Source organism: Mytilus californianus, unplaced genomic scaffold, assembly GCF_021869535.1.
Source record: "Mytilus californianus isolate M0D057914Y unplaced genomic scaffold, xbMytCali1.0.p SCAF_14, whole genome shotgun sequence".
NCBI lineage: Eukaryota > Metazoa > Mollusca > Bivalvia > Mytilida > Mytilidae > Mytilus > Mytilus californianus.
In genome coordinates, this window is record NW_026262626.1 from 38,272,423 (window position 1) to 38,297,123 (window position 24,701).

Sequence of the window (24,701 nt, forward strand, 5' to 3'; positions counted from 1 at the left end):
TACTTTCAATCTTATCATTTTAATTGAAAACTTTTTAGATAAATACAGTTTTAATGTGACAGGTGAGCTTGAGTTTTAAAACTTCGATTTCAATACGAGGTATTATTAGCGGCACTTAAAAGTTAAAGTTTCCGCCTATTTTCATCAACGGACGTCCGTCATCGATTCATATTTTACACATCTTTAGGTTAGACTTTTCAACAATTAACGTGTATGAGAGTTTTATATCAAAGATTTAAATATGTTATAACCATCTTCTGGCGGTCTCTTCAGTAGACATTTTATTAATAAGTATAAAATAACATTATTTATGAGGATTAAAATATGACACATTTATTTAACAGAATACTGAATTTCACTTTTGTTATACGATCTTTTCGTTTTTATAGTGAAAAACCCAACCGCTAACCTGACGCAAAATTCAAAAGAGGTAACGCAAACTCTTGAATAGAAAATATAGTGACAAGTGTATCCAGCTGATTTTCGAACAGGTGCTTGGCAAAAGCCGTACAACGCTTAGCGTCTCATTAAATCTTACAGGGTACATGTTTCCCCTAATCATCTGTTTAAATAGCTTCACTTTCTCTTATATCCATTTCTTCTAAACCCGCCTCTCGCTGTTTCATTCTTTCAATTTTTGTCGGTGGGAATATAAACTGAGAATGTCAAAATGTTAAGAATCATCACTACCTTTTCCACGACCTTAATTAAAAAAATAGAATAGAATAAATTGAATGCCGATTTTTTAAAATGAGTAGAATATTATATCTATATATATATATATATATATCATCGTTCGTTTATTGCTTCCTTAGGATCTTTCGCTTTGATTAAACGAATTTGGAGGCTATCTTATAGTCAATTAACTTTTCTAGCATTAATATCAGTTTCCTTTATTGTGACTATTCCTATTTTGTAGTGGGTCATTGGTCTTCCGAAATTATCTGCAAGGTACAACCTGATGTTAACTTATCCCAAAAGGACCATATGACTGTCAATATCCTTCGGATCACCATGGAGACTGTAATTCTATAAGGGTGCAGCGAAGGACAATTTGTCACATGGTCTCTACTTAGGGAGCTACCATTTGATTTTAGGGGGGAGGCTAGGATGAAATTTGAAAAAAAGGCAGGATGAGCAACTTGGCAAAAAAAAAAAGAAAAAAAGGCAGGATGACAATTTATGTAAAAAAAGTCAGGATAAACTAATATAAAAAAAAAGCCAGGACCGAATAGAGTGTAAAATAAAAAAAATAAAAATCAAATGGCACCTCCATCAGCATATTATAGAGTCAATGGAAAACGAAACGAATCTGTTGCGTTCAAAACGTTTTTGTATATATAGTAAATCTTTATGAATGTTGAAACCCATAATTTTTGAAAATAAAATCTGTATAAATATAGATACGCAGCAATACAACTAATTGAGCCTAAAGAAAAAGTAAAAACCGTGAAGCATTAGCTATCTGATGAAAATGTAATAAGCTCTTTGTAAAAACAATTAAATTAATTAGTTAAGGATTTGTAAAATTGAATGATATAAACCACATGACTACCTGACGGAAAGACGTTTATAGAAATAAATCTGAGTGTATCTTTCGAAATTTTGAAGAAATAAAAAACATATTGTTCGTATGAAAATATTGTATTTAATGATCTGCCATATCTTCTAGTTCAGTGAAACTTCCAGTAATCAATATTAGAGCCGTATTCCCCATAACAAGTAAACCAAGTGCTAGGTTTAGACTAGCAACATGGTTAAAATTTGTGACTGAGACTATAGTAGACAAGTGTTAGCAATAAAGCAGGCATTCGATATACCCATGTTTATAAAGTTCATGCGTCCGCAGCGCTTTTTTTTATTTAAAGCTCAAACTTTAAACATTTGAAAGCCATGGATGTATAAATACGTGGAAATATTTGGGGCTACATGACCAAACGAGAATTAGATATATGTAGTATGTAATTCTTAGGATTTAAACCGCAAGAAACTTTCATTGAATTATATATGAATGCACTTTCTGAACTATCAAAAGTATTTCTATGGAAAAGATCTGACATAAAATTAATATGATTTCTTAAATCATCAATTGCTACTGCTTGGGTACTGATAACCTGGAGTATGAAAAGGGATAATGGTGCTAAAAGTCGTATATCATTGTCCTTAGCATTTTAAAACTGCAATTGCCGGTAATTTTGCTTGATTCAATTCTATTTATAACCCAAGCTTCCCTCTTTCTTAGTATTTTTTTAATATTAAAGCATTCCTGATATACACGGTTCGCCAACACCATTTTTCTTTTTAATACTTTTATGTGTGCTCCGTACATTTTCATGACCGTAATACAAAGCGTTTTAAATATGTGTACTAACATTGCCTTTTTATTCACATCGCATATTAATTTATGAAATCAAAAACTTTTGATTTATGTTGTATTTACAGCTACTTAATTACATACATTTGAATTTTATAAGAAGTAAAAGTTGTAATGGGACGAATAATGATTACAATGTCCAAACACTGAGACTTTTTTTTTCAAAAGTTGTGTTTTGATTCTTGAAGCATGTATGGCTAACATTTATTTTTATGGTTAGAATATTTTGAAACGTTTTCTGTTTATTGTGTAACGTTTTAAGTAAAACTTTTGGTATATTATTTTGGTCACAGATGATATAGTTTAGATTTTTTTAAACTGTTTTTGTAAGTTTCTAATGGTTAACGCTTCAAAGAAAATAGAACAAAATGACGGCCACCCTAATATGATAATTTGAAAATGAATTACGTGATATAGTTATGTCTCGATCATCCTCAACGAACATGTTTTCAACGAACATGTTTGGAATAATTGCTAGATTGCCTAAAAGAATGGTTGCTCGATTTTTTCAGCTTGTAGAATGATTTTTCAATTTCTTGGTCAGCTATAAAATAACTGTCCAATTGCTTTGTTGATTTCTTGATCAGCTATAAGGGTGATTGTTCGATTCAATGACCAGATTTACGAATGATTGGTCGATTTACTGGTCATCCAGAAAAATAATTGATTTATTTCCTGGACATCTGAAAGTATGGTTGCTCGACTCCATTGTCAGTTATTAGAATGATTTCTCGACTCCATTGTCAGTTATTAGAATGATTCTCAACTCCATTGTCAGTTATTAGAATGATTTCTCGATTTCCTGATCAGCTATAAGAATGTTTGCTCGATTACTCTGTGAGCTACAGGGGTGATTGCTCGCAATATTAGCAGCTATAAGACTCGAACAGCTTTGTCGTCAGTGCCTGCATTCTAATACATTTCTCAAATAAATTAGATAGCAACAATTTTCATTTTTATTGACTTAACTGTTCTCCTCGGAGATAACACCATGGACGATGTTAAAATAAATCAGGTAAAAAGATATGTATATAAACATTAGAAATTGAAATAAAAAGAACGTGAAACCCGAATAAATGTGATGGGGAACGATAAATAAGTTTTAGTAAAAATACCCCTGGTTAAATGGTTAAACGACAAGTTGTTTCATCTCGTCACTAATTGATGGCCAAGTTCAACTCACATATGATAAATTGTAATTTTCAGTTACTTGTCTTTATCTTTGGTGTTTGTAAAGAAGGGATAAAAGTGAAAGGTGAGAGCTAATTGAACATCGAAAAGAACGTTCAAAGTGACGGTATGACATGTTGATGAATTGCGCTCGTTTGTGTTTTGTTTTTAGGGAAATACTTCGTTTTGTTAGCTAGATAATGTTTACAAATAGGATTTTTGATAGATTTTTTTACATTAATAACAAGGGTTGGGGGAAAGGAGCGGGTGGAGAACTTGCTAGGTCAAAAAATAATTGACCTTAAATGATGCTTTTACAGGCACTTTCACACTCAAATAAATCCAGTATACCCACCTATATTGCATATCTGATTAGATACACGAACTATGCTTGAACAGCCAATCTTGTTACTCTGTCGCCGAAGAACCCTGCTTTAACCTTTACTGCGTTTAATTAAACAATGGCGACTGTATGTTTTTGTAGTGATCTGTATTTTACATTTGATAATTCTGCTTTATCATTTGTACTTATGTCTGTATTGTGTTTTTTTAATCGATATCATTTTAATCTGGTTTAGTCCTTTCAACTGCATGAATCTAGTGTTGCTCGGTTTAGACTTCACGGCAAGGTAATATCTTACGGATGAACGTATATTCTTATACATCAACATACAGGGGTTGAAAAAAACCTAATGACGATTTCTCCGGGATATGTATGAAAAAATATTTTATCTTTGATCATATTACTAAGAGATATGATCAGGATTATATTTTCATACACTGATTTATACATGATAAATGTTTAAAAGTGCAAATTGTAAACCTTCAAAGGAATAAAGAGGAATAAATATTAATGTTGATGTAAACAAACCGCAAAGGGGTGGTAACTAAAACTTAATTTCTACTTGGGTGATTTAAAATACCGAGACATAGACATAGGTGCTTAGTGTTAAATGTGAAACAAAATTAATAAAATGTAAAGTAACAAATCACATAATTTGAAATCTGGCGTTTCCGGAGATTAAACTATTTCCACTTCGACACCATCTAACTTTTACTCGTTTGTATATCCTGGGGACTGCTCTAGGTTTTTTTTTCATGCAAGACTTGCTAAATATTTCGTTTTATTATTTTTTATTGTCTGTTTGAAAGCTAATGAAAACAAAATAATAAAGGATAATATATTTCATATCTAATATCTTACATTCTTAAATATTTGACCAAATTCCACGTATAGTACAAATATTCGACTGAAATTCAAATTGTCTGTCAAATTCATGTCGCTATCTGAGCTTAAAGTTCCCTAATTTGGGATTTCTCTAACCGACCAATCAATTCCAGTCTTTTATTCTTATCACGGGTAGATCAAGGATTTGAGATTAAAACAAGGAGAGCGGCCTTAATAAAGTGTCCGAGCGGACCCGCCTGTCAAAATTTTTGGGGACTTTTTTATGCCAAAAAATGATATTTTGCCGATTTCAGGGGGTCCCCCTTGAATCCATTGTATTTCATCCTACTTAACTGAAAATTATTTCCAATTGCGGACATTGATTTAATTTACAGAGTTAATCGGATAATCGAAATGACTTTCGTGCAAGTGACTTGCTTGACGCGATAGTTTCAACACATCGTTTGAAAGTTCCATGTCAGAATTATACCAGGCGATTTTTTAAAATAAGAATAATACGAAGAACACCCTCCACCCCCCCCCCCCCCCCCCCCCCAAAAAAAAAAAGAAAAGAAAAAAAAGCAAGTATAAGTGTACATTTACGTTTTTAGAATGTACCTTAAATTTTGAATTAGTACATTTGGTTTCTCTATTCCATTAACATTTTACCTGTTTAATATCTGTCTTGAATGATATTTCTTTTGATCTTTTACAAATGTTTCACCTAAAGTAAAACAATGAACCATCTGTCATTTCCAAATGCATTTAAGAATCCCTTTTCATTCGTTTTACATGTATTTGTATTTGATAAAGAGCTATTATTCAGCATTTAATCCCTAAAATCACATACTCCTAAGGTTGATTGGCATTTTACCCGTTTTGTGTAAAACCTTGTAAATAAAGATTCACTTTTACCCATCCTTGATTTAAAGTGAAGGCCATTGATAAGAATTTGACATTCTCTCGATCCCGTCATAAGAGGTTTTGTTGCAGGGACATGCTAAATTAAATATTTATCTCGTGTCAGTTTTGTTTGGTCGAGTGTTTGTTACTACATTTCCTATTTGGTTATATACCTATATTCACCACATGTCAAATGTGTGACCCTATATATTGTAATATGATATGTAGGTCTTCAACTGTTTCTTATTTTACCTATTATACAGTAATATTTTATTTTTACCGAACTGAAATAGATGTTTTATTCACGCAAGTCCGACCCAGTGAGAAAAATACGTGTTAGCTTGTTATGATTGCACTTAGTCTTGAGTTTTTGCGATTGCAGAGAATTATAATACCATGGTCCTGACGAAAATGAAAAACAGGAAAATCTTCGTCGATTTGATTAGTTTTGCCACTTACAAATTTTGTACACATAAACATGCCGAAAGATAGACTGGGGTAAAGATCATTAGGCCTTGCGTTCATAAAAATTTCGAGCACGATCACCGTACTTAGAGTCAGAAATCAACCAATCATAGTACTATATTTGGTGTTTCGAGCACAAATTTTGTTTTTTGAGTAATGAGTGAAATTTTATGAACGAGAGCCCTGGATTTCTCCTATCCGACAGTGCAGCCAAAACTAAAGAAGGGCGTCCGTTGGCAGTGCGGGATGTTATACATACGCAGCTTTATCCGGTCGGAATTGAAACGTTGAAAATGACACCTCACTTATTACATAGAGTGTCACGCTCTCTGCCGGTTAAACTGTAAGGCAACATTTCTGTCTCAATCTTACATTCCCTTTTACTGGTGGCAGTATAATTTCCAACCCTTATTACCGGTCGAAAGACCGAAACATGAAGAATCAGATTATTGCATGTATTGTTAATTTGCTTTCGCCCTAAATATGCAGCAGAACCATTACGAAATTTCTGATTAAAGAGTGTTATATATATAAGAGGAAATATAAGACTCTACCCTGGAAGAAGGATTAATCAATCGATTGCTGCTTCCTAACATTCAATTACAAATATTCCATTTATAAGACTGAAACATTGAAATAATTTGTTGGTTTCAATTCGGTTCATACTGTAAACCATTTTATTTTTCGCGACTTCCGCGTAAAAAAACGCGAATATGAATCATCGCGAATATGCCAAACTTGGATCTTTTTTAATATGAATACACCGGCAAATTTAGAAAATCGCGAAATTAAATTTTCTGTTTAATTTGGAAGAAAGGGCTAAACGCAAAAAAAAAAAATCCGCGAAAATAAATTTGCTTTCAGCATTTTAGTTTTTCAATCAGGGATTTTAGGGGTTTTTCTCAAGCTTAATATTCTATAACAATAAGTCGTAAGTTTATCAAGTCTGTTGGTTTTTCGGTAACTGAACTTGTGTAAAAATAATCCATGACACCTCAACTTTTCCAGTAACACTATCACTGACACGTTTAAAAGGTCACGCAACTGAGAAAAAATAGAGTTGCAAATGTCGTGTTAAAACTTTTTTCCCAGTGTTCATTCTTAAAAAAAACTTTTCATTAGAACGCTGACCCATTATATTTTCCAGATCTTATGAGGTTAGTGTCTTAAGATAAAACAACAGAATTTTAGCACATTTTTATTGACCGGAGACAAATCTATCGTAAAGAGATGATCAGAGGGTACTTTAACCTTTTACACGATTTAAATAAAAATCGAAGATTCGCTCCAAAGCAGAATCACGCGATGTACTGATGTATCCAAAAATCAGGTCTAAAGAGACAGTCATTTTGTACTTAAGATGAATCTGGTAAAAAAATAATGGGTAACATGGCGGGTGCCTGTACCTAATCTATCCTTTAAAGTAGCTGAGTTCATACTCGTTTGTTTTGGCGGGAATCTTTAATTTTTTCTTGTTGCCTGTCTTACGACTTTCGATTTTTCAATTTTCCTTATAGTATTTACTTGTATTCTTTTTTTTCTCTTTCAATTTAAAAATTCAAATCTCGTTTTGAAAAGAAATAATCTTGTATCTCAATCGCTTATCAAGATATCATTTAGATTATTAAATTTTCTATAAGTACTTAGTTTATGTCCTTCTCACAAACACTCAAATGACAAAAAGACACAACTATCATACAAAGTCATCTTGACACTTTAAAAACTAGAGATACCTGAAATTTATAATTTTGTTTTCGTGATTGGGGAAAACATCCGATTATTTACTTATTCGGTTTGAAATCTACACCACGATTTGACAGCATAAACGCTAGTTTAACATAAAAACGATAGGACGTTTACATAAGAATGTATTATAAGCCTTCCCGACATGGAGATGCAAAAATTAAACAGTTGAAATGTTCACATCCTAGGGCGATTTAGATAAATAGAAGATTTTAATGAAGTTATACCATCACTGTTTGTCACTTGCACAGTGTGCAAAAATACCGACGCTAAGACCAACTGTGTGATGTAATATTTAATATTCACAATGCAATCGTTCCTTTATTCAGAAGTTGTTCGCAAGAATGTTTTCTTTTATCGAAGACACAAGTCAAGACGACCCGTCCTATCCTTCTCATGTAAACGAATTATAAATACACAAGAGTTAATATTAAATTATATTTACAAACTTAAGTTATATGACACTAATCTTTTATCAACAAAAAAGTCTGTAATTGGAGAACGAATCGATCAGTTGTCGTAGGGTACGATATTATCTGCCCTTCAAGCTGAAAATGATAAAACCATGGGAGTTTACGCATAGCTGCCCGTATATTTGCATTAAGGAGTAAATGCCTTTGCACCTATTTTCTCAAGCAAATTTCAAATCAACGAGAATCTAATTGTGTCTTTCAAAACTTTCGTATCTTTAATATACTTTCCATATTATATAGGAGGGTCTGGATAGGAAAGGGGGGGATCCTTCAATTCTGTATTCGTTAATTGTTTTTTTTTTTTTATTGTTTTAGCCATTTTTCTTTATTCTTTATACATTTTGCCCATTATTCTCCATTCTTAATATTTTCGCACCCAATTATTCTCTGTTCTTTATTTTTTTGCCATTTATACTGCATTGTATGCCCATTATTCTCTATTCTGTTAACCCAATCCAGACCCTCATATAGCATAATCCCAACGCTTAATAAAAAGGCTAAACATATTCCTAAGGAGGACTAAACAAATTTTCAGAATTTAAAACGGGAAAGAAGTTTATTTATGCTATATCCTTATGCTCAATCTTATTCGTTATTTGCTATTTCAGCGTTTATGAGAATGGGATACCTTAACTTTTCATTTCTGTTATGAAAAAAAAAAACGTTTTGTACTAAAATTAAACTATATTTAGACCGTGCTGAAAGAACATCTTATTAAAAGAGGCACACATTCTATCAACGATATTATGCATTGTTTATTTATGGAAATGATATATCAGCATATATAAGTATACAGTAAGAAGTCTATGTATATGTTTATATGAATAAACAATATTAATACAAGATTCTTAGAGGGTCAACATGGTGTCAATGTAAGAGTACATATAACAAAAGCTTAAAGTGAAAATTGAGCGAACCTTTTTTAAACAGAAGGCGGTACAACCATTTGGGATAAACAAAAACTGTGAAAGACAAATAAGGAGCATAATAAAACCCACTGTAAGCAAATGAATTAATGTTTTAATATGTATAAAGTATGTGGCAATTGCAATGTAAAGTTTATGTGGTGCATAACAAATTTTAAAACTACTACCAGCAAGCGGTCCATTATTGCATAATGTGGATTTTCAAAATAAATAATTGCATTTGAAAATATAGAATCTTTGTATTGACTTTTATATGGCCTTGTTCCTTATGTAAATATTACATATCATCTAGATAAATATATTCATAATTATAAGGTTTACCACAATTTTTTTCCACCACACCCTTTATTATTAACAGCTGAAAAGAAAAATTTAACATTTACACTTCAAACAAAGTTATTCTGTTATTAGCATTCCAAAACACTTCTCAGCAGTACACTATGTTATTAGTTCATGACACAATACACATGACTTTGCTACGTCTAAAATAGTTGTTATACAAAACGACCAGCGATGTTGCAAGATATGCACAAAAACTGCTTTATGATAATTTCAAGAATAAAATGAATAGTAGAGTTATTCTAAGTTTCTTTTTGATCTTTTTTCTCTTATTAAAAGAAGTTGTACTTGCAAGTGGGTCTTTGTTAGCGACGTTATTCTTGTATACCAGCAAGGAGGTTTACAAGTAAATACAATCATCTTCTTATTTTACATCTTCTCTTCTTGGAAATCTTTGTTTTGTGTTGAACGCAAACATCAGAAGACCTAAATGAATTGACAAGGATTTTTGCTGTATTTTGAAAAACCTTTCGGAATTTTGGGCACTCAATGCTCTTCAACTTCGTACTTTATTTTATCTTTTAACTTTTTCGAGCGTCACTGAGTCTTTTGTAGACGAAACGCGCGTTTGGCGTACACAATTTTCTGCCTAGTATCTATGATGAGCTTATAGATAAAACAGTACAGCAATGTTTTATATCACAGTTGTGAATTTGTTTCAATAAATGCTATGCCGGTTTTATAGAATTTTTTAACTGATTGTGTTACTGCTCATTAAGAACACTTTAGCAATGACTGTTTTTCTGTTTATAAAACAGAAATGATGGGATGATTGTATTACTACAAAAAGGACTATTGTTTACTATGTGTATGTAAAAACCATTCTTTTATTGACTGTGTTATTATAAGCCGGATATCTTAGATGAGTTTATACAACCACTGGATCCATGAAACTACATACTTTCGTCGCTGAGGGTATCTAAAGCCCAGTAGTCAACAATTGTGTGCTGACATCGAATATTACTGAGAGGTTCAGTTCTGTAAATTTTCTGTTTATAAATCAATTAATTATATTCAAGACATTAAGGTTTTTCTAGGAACCCGTCATAGTTTGCCTTAGCTGTGTTTGGCATAACTTTTCGGAGTTATCGGTTTTTAATGCTCTTCAACTTCGTATTTGATTTGGCATTTGATTTGGCCTCTCAATTGCATGTTTTGATTCGAGCGCCAATAACGAGTCTTATGTAGAGGAACCTCGGGACTTGCGTAGGGCGTTATAATTATAATAGCTTTCATGATTTATTTACTACTGTTTAAGACCAATTGGCAATGACTGTTTTATTTGTAAAGAATACGTTTGTAAGCTGATCACGCATATTCTAAAATGTCAGTAAGACAACAACCTAAATAATCAAATGAAACCAACAAAAAACATCAAAAGGGCAACACACATTTTCTTCACCAATTCACAATCTGTCAAGCTTTAAATCGCCCGTGTGTAGTTAAATTTTGAATAAATTTAACCGAGACTTCGAGTAAAAATACCAGTAAAAGTATATATTATAATGTACATTAAAGTATACTAATAGCATGATGTCCACATTAACCAATGACATGCACGCACTGGATCAGTATTAAAGTATTATATCGAATTAAACGTTATTATAATTATTCTTTGTTATTTTGTGAATTTTCACTGCCCGTTCCTTTGGATTATATTGCTGTCGATAATAACGTCCTTCGCCAGGTGTAATACGTGGTATTCGACTGGTATTAAGACAGATTAAAAAAAGATTAAATCCAAATTACTTCAGATTTAATGAACTGGTAGTCAGGTGTGTGATTGTTCTTAACGCTTGACGCTGATCACGCGAAATTAATTAACCGTATGGTTAGAAAACAGGACAGTCTAATCCGATATCACGGAATTCCTTTGTAAAAACCTTTATTTAAAAAAATAATCTTATTACATAAGACATGAAAACCAGTCTATTATATCAAGTAAAAGGAATGTCAAGTGGGATTTGGGGTACTTTTAGAATCAAGGATCATAGAGTAAGAATGACCAGCTGTCGTCATTCTTCTAACGTTTTTTTTCACTTTCTCATAAGCATGTCAATAAACCCTGTTTAACGTCCAGTGACAAATATCACATACTATGAATACAGTTGCCTACAGTTTTATGTGTATTCTGGTAGATCTGAACAGTAACTATACAATTGGAACAACATTATTAGATACTAGGAAATGACCAGCACAACCCATATCTTTTTTATCACGCCAAAGGATGTTTTTGCAAATATACATACTGATGAAAAGGTCAGAGTTTACATCGAGATTAACATGTTCATTGCCTTCGACCTAAACGAACCATTTCTTCCTCGAATTTTCTATGAAAAGGTCACTTTAACCTAGAAAAACATAAGAATTGTTTTCCGTCTGAACGTGAGTGGATTATCCCAAAAACCAACCGAGAATGCCCAAGAACTCACCGAAACTTGTTCATATCTATAACCGGCTGTGTGCCTATAATTATCAGTTATAACCACAACAGATTGTATTTTGCACGCAGTTGCACTGAATTATACAAAACATAACTTATAATTATTTGATTAAATATAAATTGGGTGTGACCTCTCGAAAATGAAATTGAGTTTTGTTATACAAAGAATCGCGGTGTCGGATCCAAATGTGGAACATAATTATATTTACTTATATCAAAGTTGTTATCGTTTTTGAGAAAATGTCATTTTCTGCAGATGTATATTTATGTGTTGAATAATACAAACATGCTTAGATTTTTTTTTTATAATTTTCGATAATTGTCATGATTCGAGACTGACACTTAAAAATTAATTGAATGAAAATAGATTGAGAAATATTTATATATTATCTCATAAATTTACATGGCATATCGCAATTTGTTTGTTCTGTTTAGGGCATACTTTATGGAGAAAAGTTGAAACTAGCACCACTTAAAGAAAAAATATATTTTCATGTTTGAGTATTAAAAATAACTCAATAATAACTTAAAAGAGAATTTTGATTGTTTAAAATGTCTATTTCTGATATCGTTTTGAAGTATTAATTATCAAACCCATTCTTTATGTGCCTGCCCCAATTCAGTATAGCATTACATTCAGTGGTTGACGTTTGATGAAGCCTGTCGTGTTTGTTTTTTTCGGGTATTGTTTTGTCGTTTTCTCGTTTAGGATATCGAACACATTTTTTTCATGTCGGGGCCTTTTACATAGGCGACTATACAGTATGGTTTTTGTTTATTGTTTACATCAACGTCACTTTGGATATGATGGGTAGCTGTCTCATTGTCAATCATTGTCAATCATACTACATCTCCATATTTTTATAAATGCTATTTGATTGATATATACCACTAAATGATTTTCGAATTCAATGGACAAAGAAAATGGCCTCATCATACCTTCTAATTTAGGAGTCGTACTTAGCTGACTTCTGTCAAACTTACGTCAATTTAATGTGTACTTTGCAACCCAGCTCTTTGAAAGTATTTTATAATTATACCTTTTACGCTTACAAAGTACTCTGAACATATCATCGTGTTTCTGAAAAGATGAGTAAATCATAACTTTTAGAAATTATATAATTTCTATAAAAATACATCACTAGATATAATAAACAAAAAATTGTGATCTATAATCGACAAGAAACATACAACCTATGTAAATAATAAAACTACGATTTCAAATAATGTCATCAGTTGTAAATCTTTCAAGACGAAACCTTTTATCATTTAGTCATACATTCAATTTATAACTGATATGCAGGTAAAGAAGAGGGTGGAAAAGGTCTGCATCGTGAAACGTCAAGCGCCCCCCGTTTCGCTACCGTTGCGGTAAAATGAACCTTCTGATTTTATCGAAGGTGATCACATGCTATTTTTGAGCTACCGTTAGCGTCAAACGCACTAATATATTTATCGTTTACGCTTTTTTTTATAAACTATTTACCGTTGATTGTCAGATGAGGTACCCCGTTCACACACTCATAGAAGTGTCACAAAAAAACTGGACCAGATTAGGACTGAAATATTCTGCGGGGGAAACGATATCTTTCACTTCTTCGTCCCATATTTAGAGGGATTATCAGATATTTGCGAGACATGATACTTCTGTTTGATCCGAATACATTCTTTTATTTTCACCGAGTCACTTTAACAATGCACAATTTATACAGGAAAGCAAACATACGTCTAGAACAATTTATTTTCAACGTTTATCATTTGATTTTCACGGCAATTTGAAGGAATTTCTTTGAGATCGGCACGCTGCACTTGTAGACTACTTGTGAAATGCTACGGAGAAAGAAGGAAAAATTTTAATGACTCAATTAATACTAAACTTTGTCCTAGTTGTTTGTTTAAAAAAAACGCTTAATGATGAGAATACGCATATTTAAACAAAATGATGTAAAAATAGATGTTCAAATATGTAAACACAGCGGTTTTGCTTTAATTCGAGCAATTAAATCAATTAGTTCTTTTATTTCTGAATACTTCGTACTACATTTTATTCGTGTCTTTCAACAAATAAAAACAAATCGATTTTTAAAAGTATGAAATTTTGTTTTATTATAGGCGTAGCTGTTAAGGAATCTAACAAAATATATATAATCGATTCGATCTCGCGTTTTTTTGGTCGCGCTATTTCTAATCTGGAACATTTGTACTATAAAGATTGATAGGTACAACGAAAACTAAACTGACTGATTTACCAATTAGCTTGATTGGTTTAAAAGTACACAAGAAAGGATTTTAGGTGCTTATTTGTACGTGAGACAACAATCTGATTAAGAAATACAACGAAATAATCATGTCATGAAGAAAGTGATGTTTCTAAAACATTGTTGAAACACTTGCATGTGTTCAAGTTAAAGAAGATATGTTTACGTGTAAAATTTAAAGTTTTAAAATCTAGTTGAGGATCATTATGATTAAACATATCAACATTGTACTCTTAGTCTACTACGGGGGTGTTTAACGACCTTCACTACCCATTGGGGCCTCTCACTTATTCAAAGTTTGTATCCATGCTTTATAAACATTAATTAAATCATGAGAGACATGGGTTTTATGTCTACCTATCACAAAAAAGGCTTACGACTAAAACGAATCGTTAGTTTTGAAAAAAAATCAGTATACTAGACGATAGAAGTAGTTTGACTAACAGAATTTAAAGATAAACAAAGTTTGATTCATAGAAAAATGAAAACAACACATTATAAATTTCATGTGTCCGAAGCGTCCGAAGCGCTTTTCTTGATTTTCCCCTATTAGGAACGTTCAAAGCCGAATATTTGAAAGCCAAGGGTGTATACGAACCGAAACAGTTGAAGACCTATACGGTATGACCAAAAAGGGCCTTAAAAGACCAAATCCATTTAAGGTCAACTTTGCCTGAGCGTGGAGTTGAAACCTTAGCTGATGATCTTCATAATCGTTAACCATCTAGTGACATAATCATTATTTTCCATAATTGAGAACATACTCCAGTTTACACCAACAGTAACAGTTAACGGTTTCGGTTAGCATTTTATCAGTTAATTGTCCTAACATAGGACTTCATCTTTAACATATGACTATACCCCTTGGTGAAGTTCAGTAAACCATTTTCTTAAATTATAGCAGCGTATTTAAAACAGAAAAAAACAAAATCAGATTACGAAATGACATTTTGAATTCTATATTTAGACAATATATAATTATATAAGATTTACACTGTACACACACTAAAGGATTTATCACGGGTCACCCAGACCACGAGGACATAATATGTTCATTGTGAAGTGCTGTCTGAAGACCACAATCAGGTTTTCACCCATATAGACGACTACAAAGAACCCTAGTTATTTTATTGTATTGACACGCGTCGTAAATTATTTTTATAGAACGATATGTTTTGATAACACTTGTTTTGAACATAGAAACTTGAGACAGATTTTTGTTGATTTGTTTTAGTATAGTCAACTATATATCGTAACATGCCTATTTTATAATGACAGTATTGTAAATATAAATTTAATAGTACCAATAAAAGTACGAATATGGTCTCATTACAAAATATTTCCATAAATAAAACTAACATTAAAACAGTATGGTGGTAAAACAACTTAACCTGTGCTTTTTACGTTATGATGTTTTACATTGTCCAACATTAATTTGAATATATTCCCATAAAAAAAAGAGGGGAGGCTCTCTAAGCCCAAAATGATTCCGTAACTGAATGTAGCGGTTATCGATAAATAAAGCAGAAAGTACCATTAAGTCGACGATAAGGGTCTTCTATTTCTTCTTGTTAGGTATATTATGAACTATTCAAATCACCGCGAAGACCTAGATTTCCTGCTACTATAAAGTTGACGAAAGCATTTCCAAATATTTTGAAATTTTATCCCATTAACCTGTCTTTTTCTATAGATATATCGGAGACAACTTTAATAAACTAATTCGAAATGAATTCCTGACCAAGCAAATCAATTGCTTTACTTAATGTTTTTTATGCATTATTCATAGGACCACGAAGCAACGAGGCATAGCCAGAAATCGTATATTAGTTAAATTTTGTAGCTACGAGCATGCTATATATGGATCCTTTAAAGTTTGTTCGAATCGCGCTCGTAATTAACTGCATAGGACGCATTGTTGCGAAGATTTAAGATAAGAGGACAGTTTCAAAATGGTCGATTTGAAATTTTATAATTATAAAGCCCAAAATGATTCCGTAACTGAATGTAGCGGTTATCGATAAATAAAGCAGAAAGTATCATTAAGTCGACGATAAGGGTCTTCTATTTCTTCTTGTTAGGTATATTATGAACTATTCAAATCACCGCGAAGACCTAGATTTCCTGCTACTATAAAGTTGACGAAAATCTATGGGAAAATACACCAAAAGAGAATGCACTTCGATACCTCTTTTACATCGTAATCAATTAATATATCATAAGTACATTTATTAGAGTAAGACATTCACATGAATTATATTAGTTTAAAATGTTTTCATGCAAAAGTTCATATAACTATATATTGATAATGTTTCGTTTGATTTATATTCTCAAAAACGTCAGTCTTGAATATAATAAATATTTAACCCTGAGCATATAAATATTATTAGTTTTTTAATGTATTTTTAAATGATTAAATCGAAATACAACACATCTCTCATTCTTCAAAGACTTTTTAAATTTCATTGCAAATTATTCACTTAGAGTTGATAAATAATGAATTTCAAATGATGCGCTATTCAGTTAAGATATATATTACATAAAATATGTTCGTCGAAATATAAAAGCAATTAAATTTGAAAAATTAAGTGAAACCAGACAGCGTAATGAATTGTTCACATTTTATCAAAACTTTGGCTTTGAGTAAGACATAAGCACAGATTTATATTTTAGATATGGAGTACTTCTTATACTTAAATTATTAAATGGAGCGTTAGTTGTTTGTACGTAACGACAACACTTCCTGTAAGTGAAGGTCAAAAAGATACTCCAGTGATCGCATATAAGAGTCGAGATGACTATTACAGCTATAATGTCTTTAAAAATATATAAAAACAAAGAGATGTGGTATGATTGCCAATGAGGCAACTATCCACCAAAGTTCAAATGAAGTGGATGTATGTTTCCTTTCGGTGAATTTTACCAGATTAAAAGGAAACCCAGTTACAGTATGGCATAATGTCAGGTTTTCGCTGTATTTCATATAGTTTGAATTGAAAAATAAGTCATATGGGGTTGATTACATGTGACGATATCTCAGGAAATACTGTGATACGGCTTAACAAAGAGGACATTGATGTTCTTCTTTGTAACGTCAGTGTTATGTCTTGACGTATTGGCATTGAATTTTTACTTATTTTACTAATTGAAAATAAACAGTAGAGGACACCGCAAAGGATATATAACTTGACTTAATAATACGCATTTTAAATAGGGCTCAACGAATTTTCCGGGTCCCTAAAACCTCGGAACAGTAATAGTAATGATATACAGCTAACATTTGATTTTAATAGGGGGGGGGGGGGGGGGGGGCTAGGATGAAAAATTGTGTCCTGCCTTTTTTTTAAGTTGTAATCTCTGTCCTGCCTTTTTATTTTTCACTCTATTCGGTCCTGTCTATTTTTTATTAGTTTAATAGGGGCTAGGATGAAATTTGAAAAAAAAGACAGGACAGGAATTTTGAGTAAAAAAAAAAGGCAGGATGAGAAATCTTGCAAAAAAAAGGCAGGATGACAATTTATGTAAACAAAAGTCAGGATAAACTAATAAAAAAAAGACAGGACCGAATAGAGTGAAAAATAAAAAGGCAGGAGAGAGAGAGGGAAAAGGGGGGGGGGGGGGGGGGAGGGGGCTAGGCTAAATTTGAAAAAAAAAGACAGGACAGGAGTTTTGAGTAAAAAAAAGGCAGGATGAGCAACTTTGCAAAAAAAAAAGGCAGGATGACAATTTATGTAAAAAAAAGTCTGGATAAACTAATAAAAATTGACAGGACCGAATAGAGTGAAAAATAAAAAGGCAGGACAGAGATTACAACTAAAAAAAAGGCAGGACACAATTTTTCATCCTAGCCCCCCACTAAAAATCAAATGGTAGTTCCCTTATTTCCTACTGTTAAAAATATTTTCATTCATATAAAACTTTTATATATTATATTTTTCATGTAACACACTAGATAAACTTCTGTTTTTTTTATAAGCTATATCTGTTTTATTCATGAAGAAGTTTCAGTAACAGGCTCTTGATGCTTAATGACATGTACCATCAGAAAGTGAAGAGCGTGTTATGAGGAGAAAATTAAGTTTACACAAATTCCTTTCTAATATATTTGATGATGAACGACAACAACAGATATTTGATTAATGAAACGGAACGAATTTGTAGAATGATTTAACTTTCATATGTGAATTGACAATTGCCCGTCAAGAATATTTTTTGTTAGTATACAATGCGTTTAAAAATACAATTGAAATTATATTATCAGAAAACAGTTTAGAAAATGTTTCGCTTTTTTCGCTATTTGTTTCCCAAGTAAGTTTGATAAGGTTTTTGATGTCTAATAGTTTCACAGATAATTCGGAAACCGATTTAACCGCGAGAATGGTAGTTTAATTTCACTTTGAGAACGATTACCTAAAGTCATAGCGATCGTTTATCATGTAATAATTCAGATGCGGATCCTGGATTTTGAAAAGGGGTGGGCGTGCCCCCAAAATAGACAAAGTTTTAATGGAATGGGTAAAAAGTCTAGATTAATTATAAATATGGCTCCATAATGAGGGCCTTGCACCCCCTAAATCCGCCTCTGAAATTTCAAATGCAGTTTGTCTTTTCTTATATGTTTTTATTTTTCAATTGTTTTGCCTTATTCGGTTATTGTTCCCTTAATTTCGTTTTCTCATTTTCTTTTAAAATCTTTACATTCGGTATTTTCTTCCTATTGTCTGTAGTTCACTTAACGTCATTGCATGCGCAATTCATTAATTTTGGTCAGAATAGATACTTTGACATTAAAGACCTTTATTAAAAGATCCGTTTTATATTTACAAGATTATTTACAAAAACAAAACTCTCAAATATATAAACTATTTTCTTAATATGCAATTCAAGCATTATAACGAAATATCAGATTACGCAATGTTTGCGTTCAAACATGCTATTAATGTAAGTAATAGTGTGTTGAAAAAAACTTGAAAGTATGTTTTTCTAATTGTGTCTTCCTATATTCTAACTTCGCTCGTTTTAGGCACAAGACCTACAGTAATGTGACCGAATAAAAAGATGTAACTTGTAGCATATTTACACGTAATTTTATACATTTATTAATGTGACAACACGAGTTTCATTAAAAATCACTTTCATTTTAATTTTTTAATCGTTTAAAATCTCACCTCATTCATAAGATATGATGAAGATGTACACCCATATCATTTCGTTGTTGTTACATGAATTCGGTTTAACGTTTTGTTACAAGTATCATCCGTAAATGTTCTCTTTGTTTGTTATTCGTCTACACGAAACTTAAAAATGTAAAATGTATTTGTGTGTGGGCTAGATTTGTCTCCGTGATGATTTTTAATATAGGAGTGGTTCCATAATAAAATTTATATCTGTAGCTTAGAACTGTATTTGAATAAGATATGCATGCGAAATTAGCTTGTGTAACAATTTTTGACAATTTTCAATATTTTTTATGAGTTTGTGTAACAATTTTGGATATATTTGTTAACACCCTAATTATACTTAGAACTCAACTGTTATACTACGCAGCACTCAGTACTCAGTATTCACTTTGTTGAAATGTTAAACTTATTCGGTCTTAGAATCGGCGGTGCTCCGATTTTAAAAGTGTAATTTATTGTTTGTGATTTCCTATGCATCTCTTGTCATATCTTTTCTCAAAGGCATACACTTTATAACTGTTATAGTTCTACAAAAAGCACTTTTCCTCGTATAAGTATGTGTGGAAACTTTAACATGACCAACCTTATTACAAATGTCGGGAGGCAACTTATGTTGCATGAAAAAAGGATATAAAAACTATCGTGAAACAACACAAGTTCTATCAGAATAGAAGAGACGTGTTTCCTTTATATAAAAAGAAACACAAATCTTCAAGTATAAAAATTGTAAGAGCACTTTTAATAAAACTACTGAATGCAATTTATCAGTATGCAGAATAAGAACGGATATTTTTTTTATTTTTAGTGAAAATTAATGGAAGTTACGATGACCAAATGTTAATGGGTTTGATGTTAGTAGTAGTACCAAAAGGGGCCAAAGACGAGAAGATAACGTTAGGAGCACCTAAGGTAAGACTCTATTCTTATGATGGGTAACAGGCATCTATGGTACCATATGAAAATCGAAAATACATTCAAGATTAGGTATCACCAGGAAAGCTCCAAATCGAGCTTTGATTGAAAATCGGTCGATCCTTAAATAACAAAAATATAGAAACTCCTTCAATTTAGTGTTTTATGAACTGTCGTTTCTTTTCTTTTTTGTTGTCATCGACCAGTGTTGTCTGTTTTCTTCTCCCTGTACGCCTTGCTCTATAATTGAATATGCACTTTAATGGTATCTTAAAACGCACGACTAATACAAAGATTTAATGTTGTCCATTTAAGCTATATTAATTAATGTCAAAGGAACGTATCCCTTTAATGACGTGAAAGTCAATTTACATAGTTAGATTTACTATAAACTTTGGGATTAATAGGCGTTTTGTATTTTTCAAAGTATAAATCTCCTTGTTGCTTTTTTGAAAAGCAAGGTGGCTGAATATTTTTGTGACAAAAGGAATGTAACCTTTTCTTTTAAAAACTACATGCTTTATGATTTATAAAAGTCCAAATCCCTTTGTTGATTTATTTCAAAGTTGCTGTGTTAGGGAAGCTTTTGCGACCAAAGGAATGTTATTTTCTTTAGTGACAACTACTACCAAAACAGGATTATTCAATAAAAACAACCAGAGTGTTGTTTTTGACAACATTGTTATGTCTTAATAAACAAATTAGTATCATTTTATAACAATAAATGTCTATTTATAAGATATGATTGTCAATATTAGTGTACCATACATAATTTACGACCACACCAAATCCTAGTACGGTACACACTGCCCGGAAGCTGTTATTTTGTCAAAATCAATTGTGGTATAAAGTAATGATTAATTTTGACAGTTCTTGTAATACTGTGACATCTTAACATCTAATTAATTAACTCGACTGTGAAATGATTAATTTATGACAATTATTACACTATAAAATCAAATCAAAATTAATAATTAGTCTTACAATTGAAAAAAAAGAGGCATACTAGTAATCAATATTGAGTTATAGACGGTCAGGAACCTGTTCCAGTGGTTGTCGTTTGTTGATGTGGTTCTTAAGTGTTTCTCGTTTCTCGTTTTTTTATATAGATTAGACCGTTGGTTTTCCTGTTTGAATTGTTATACGCTAGTCATTTTGGTGCTCTTTATAGCTTGCTGTTCGGTGTGAGCCAAGGCTCCGTGTTGAAGGCCTTACTTTGACCTATAATTGGTTATTTTATACGCCCGTCAAAATTTTGACGGGACGTATTATGGTATACAAATGTCGTCTGTCCGTCTATCCGTCTGTCCGTCTGTCTGTCCGGCGTAAACATGTCGCACCGTAACTTGAGAACGACTTATCCAAATTTCATGAAACTTAACATAGTTGTTTCTTATGATGGTCAAACGATCTGTATACTTTTTGGTGAAAATAAGATTAAAACTTTTTGAGTAACGGGACTTAGTAACTAAAACAGGTGTGTGTTTTTTTTTCACATGTCGCGCCGTATCTCAAAAACAGTTTATGATTATTGCTTAAAACTTTACACACTTCTTAGTTATATTAATCGTAAGATCTGTATACTTTTTGGTGATGATTCAAAATTTCATTTTAGAGATATTGAGTATTTTGTTAAAAAAGGGGGAGGTTTTTTTTTTTGACATGTCGCGCCGTATCTCAAAAACGATTTATGATTATTGCTTAAAATTTTACACACTTTTTAGTTATATTAATCTTAAGATCTGTATACTTTTTGGTTTTGATTCAAAATTTTATTTTAGAGATATTAAGTTTTTTGTAAAAAAAGGGGGTTTTCGCATGTCAGGCCGTATGTCAGAAACTATTTATGATTATTGCATAAAAATTCACACACAAGACGACGGGCGTATCATGCGCTCATGGCGCAGCTGTTTATTATACATTGTGACTTGGATGGAGAGTTGTCTCATTGGGACTCATACCACATCTTCTTATTTATATTAACGATATCTCATTTAGTTATTATAAAAACTAGAAAATAGATAATGCTATTGACAGTCATCCACCAGATACCAAATGACGTAGATGAAATCAAATATAGGTCACCGTACGACCTTCGACAATGAGCAAAACCTTGCATATCGTTTCAACTTGGAGATATATTCTCCAAATGCAGACACTGCTGAGATGTTGCTACACATAATTGGAAAGTTCCCGATGAGAAAATTGAAATCTCTTCTTTCACATTGGCAATCTCAGCGTCATTTGTTTCTGTGTTCAGAATACTGAGCATTAGTATTAACCTAAAACTTTCTTTGAGAATTGCGGTGGACGAAAGTACATTTCTTAAACAATTACCGCGCATGGACGAAGGTCGAATTATAAATTGAGCGAAAACAGGGTGCTCTAGAAGGGTAAACAGTTCCTTCTTAACAAGTGACACGTATTAAAGGTAAAATTTGACACGGTACACAAATGTATATACTTAAGTACACTACAAAGGATCTGATTAAAAAAATAAGAATAACACAATGTAAATTAGGTGCGTCCGAAGCGCCTTTTTTCTGGATTTACCCTCATCAAGAACGTTAAAAAAATGGAAGCCACGTATGTAGAAGTACTTGAGGTGCTACTTGGCCAAAAAGTCCTAAACAGAATAACCAGTCATCTAAAGTCAACTTTACCTTTGAGAGTTGGAACCTTACTTTCTTAGCAATTTCTTGATTTATCAAAGGAAAATTTAAGAAACGTAATAGATCATGTCAGTGCCGTAGCACTGACTACTGGACTAATGCAACTAGCAGTGTTGCCGACACTGTTGTAAGAACAACACTTTGCAAACTTGTAATTTAAGTGATAAAGAAGTATACTAAACGAATGTCCCCGCCCGTGCATTAACAAAATCTTAAATAAAGACAAAATCTCTACTAATAGCTCCTAGAAATGTTATGAAATAAGAATTAATGGCATAAGAAACCGTTTAAAGGAACAGATTGAAGAGTTCCAAGCTGACACAACAATTGTGATCATAGCTTTGATGAAATAGTTCTTTCTTATTACGTCTTTTTGAGAGAAGTGTCTGTGTTAAAAGTGTTTCCTAGGTGACAATGTTATTAATGTTCCCTTCGTTAATGCACCAAATCAAAGCGTTAAATGGGAAGACAATCTAGGAAACGACTGCCTTCGCCGTCAAGTAATAGAATAATCTTATAAAAGAGGCACTTTATTCGAAGTGATTTACTTAAAGAGGGTTGATAAGTTCAGAATAAGCTATTATATTATTTCGATTTATATAGATAAATCATTTTACTCATCATCTTCAAGCAAGAACATTGTTGAAATATTTTCAATGTAGTACAAGTAGTCTTGAATAATTTATCATATGCAGCTATCCCTTCAAACTATTTTTGGTGTTCTTGGTCTTTAAGATGCAACTGCGTGATGCAACGCAACCTACTCTAGCAATCAACATGTTCTAACAAAAGATAAAAAAAAAATTAAAAAAAGAATATCCTGACTGAAAATCACTATTGTTCACCTATTATAAAGTCCCCCTCCTTGTGCAATATTATAAAAAAATACATTTGACGTCTCCATACTTTTCACAAGTTTCCTCATTCTAAACGTAAAAACGGATTGATAGAATAAGTCGAACTTTATTTTGTTTTAGGAAGGGATAAATACCTCAGATTTACACAAAAGTTAACTAAAAATGACATCATTATAGGATAGCTTGTTTTATTGAAAACATATATGTTACGTTTATGAGAACCAATGTGACCCTCTGCTTTCCGACGTAGTTATTTATTTCTATGAGGCAAACTTCTTACAGGAGCTTTTCCTGCCAAAAGTCGGTTGTTCTCTCCGGGCACTCCAACTTCCTCCACCAACCACTTTGACCTCCATGATAAATCCAATAGTGATGAAAGTGGCGTTAAACAACAACACTCAATCATAAATCAATCATCAACCGGAGCTTCTTAAGTAACTGTCATTAGCCATTATATTCAGGTTCCTTTACAAGTTGAAGACCTTTCTCTTAGATGGCATGCTTGGTTACTATGCTGGCTGCATATCTCCCATAAAGGATATCATACATACAGTTAAAGTATGCTTCATGTCTTAACTCACAGCTAGAAATTGACAATAAGGGTCGGTTGCGAACTAAACTTAACGACACAATAAATGATTTTAATTTCTCATTGTGAACTCTCCATTTCTGTGTAGCAACATTCTAACGTATTGAGCATATACATCTTTCTTGTCGTAATCCATCTGTTTTTCCTCGATTGTAACATTACCGAAAGCAACTTGCCGTCGTATTTTTCGACCCACTCGAACTACCTATACAATTAATTGTTCTTACCC

At 32.2% G+C, this 24,701-nt stretch overlaps 1 protein-coding gene across 4 annotated transcripts in view; it reads left to right on the forward strand.

Annotated features, from left to right (window-relative positions):
* LOC127724480 (spondin-1-like) overlaps window positions 1-24,701 on the forward strand; it is an 81,717-nt gene that overhangs the window by 15,940 nt on the left and 41,076 nt on the right. For all 4 annotated transcript variants that reach the window (XM_052231460.1, XM_052231458.1, XM_052231461.1 and 1 more), the window contains exon 2: window positions 20,248-20,351. In XM_052231460.1, coding sequence (XP_052087420.1) covers window positions 20,248-20,351 — 104 coding nt within the window. The remainder of the gene's footprint in view (window positions 1-20,247; window positions 20,352-24,701) is intronic.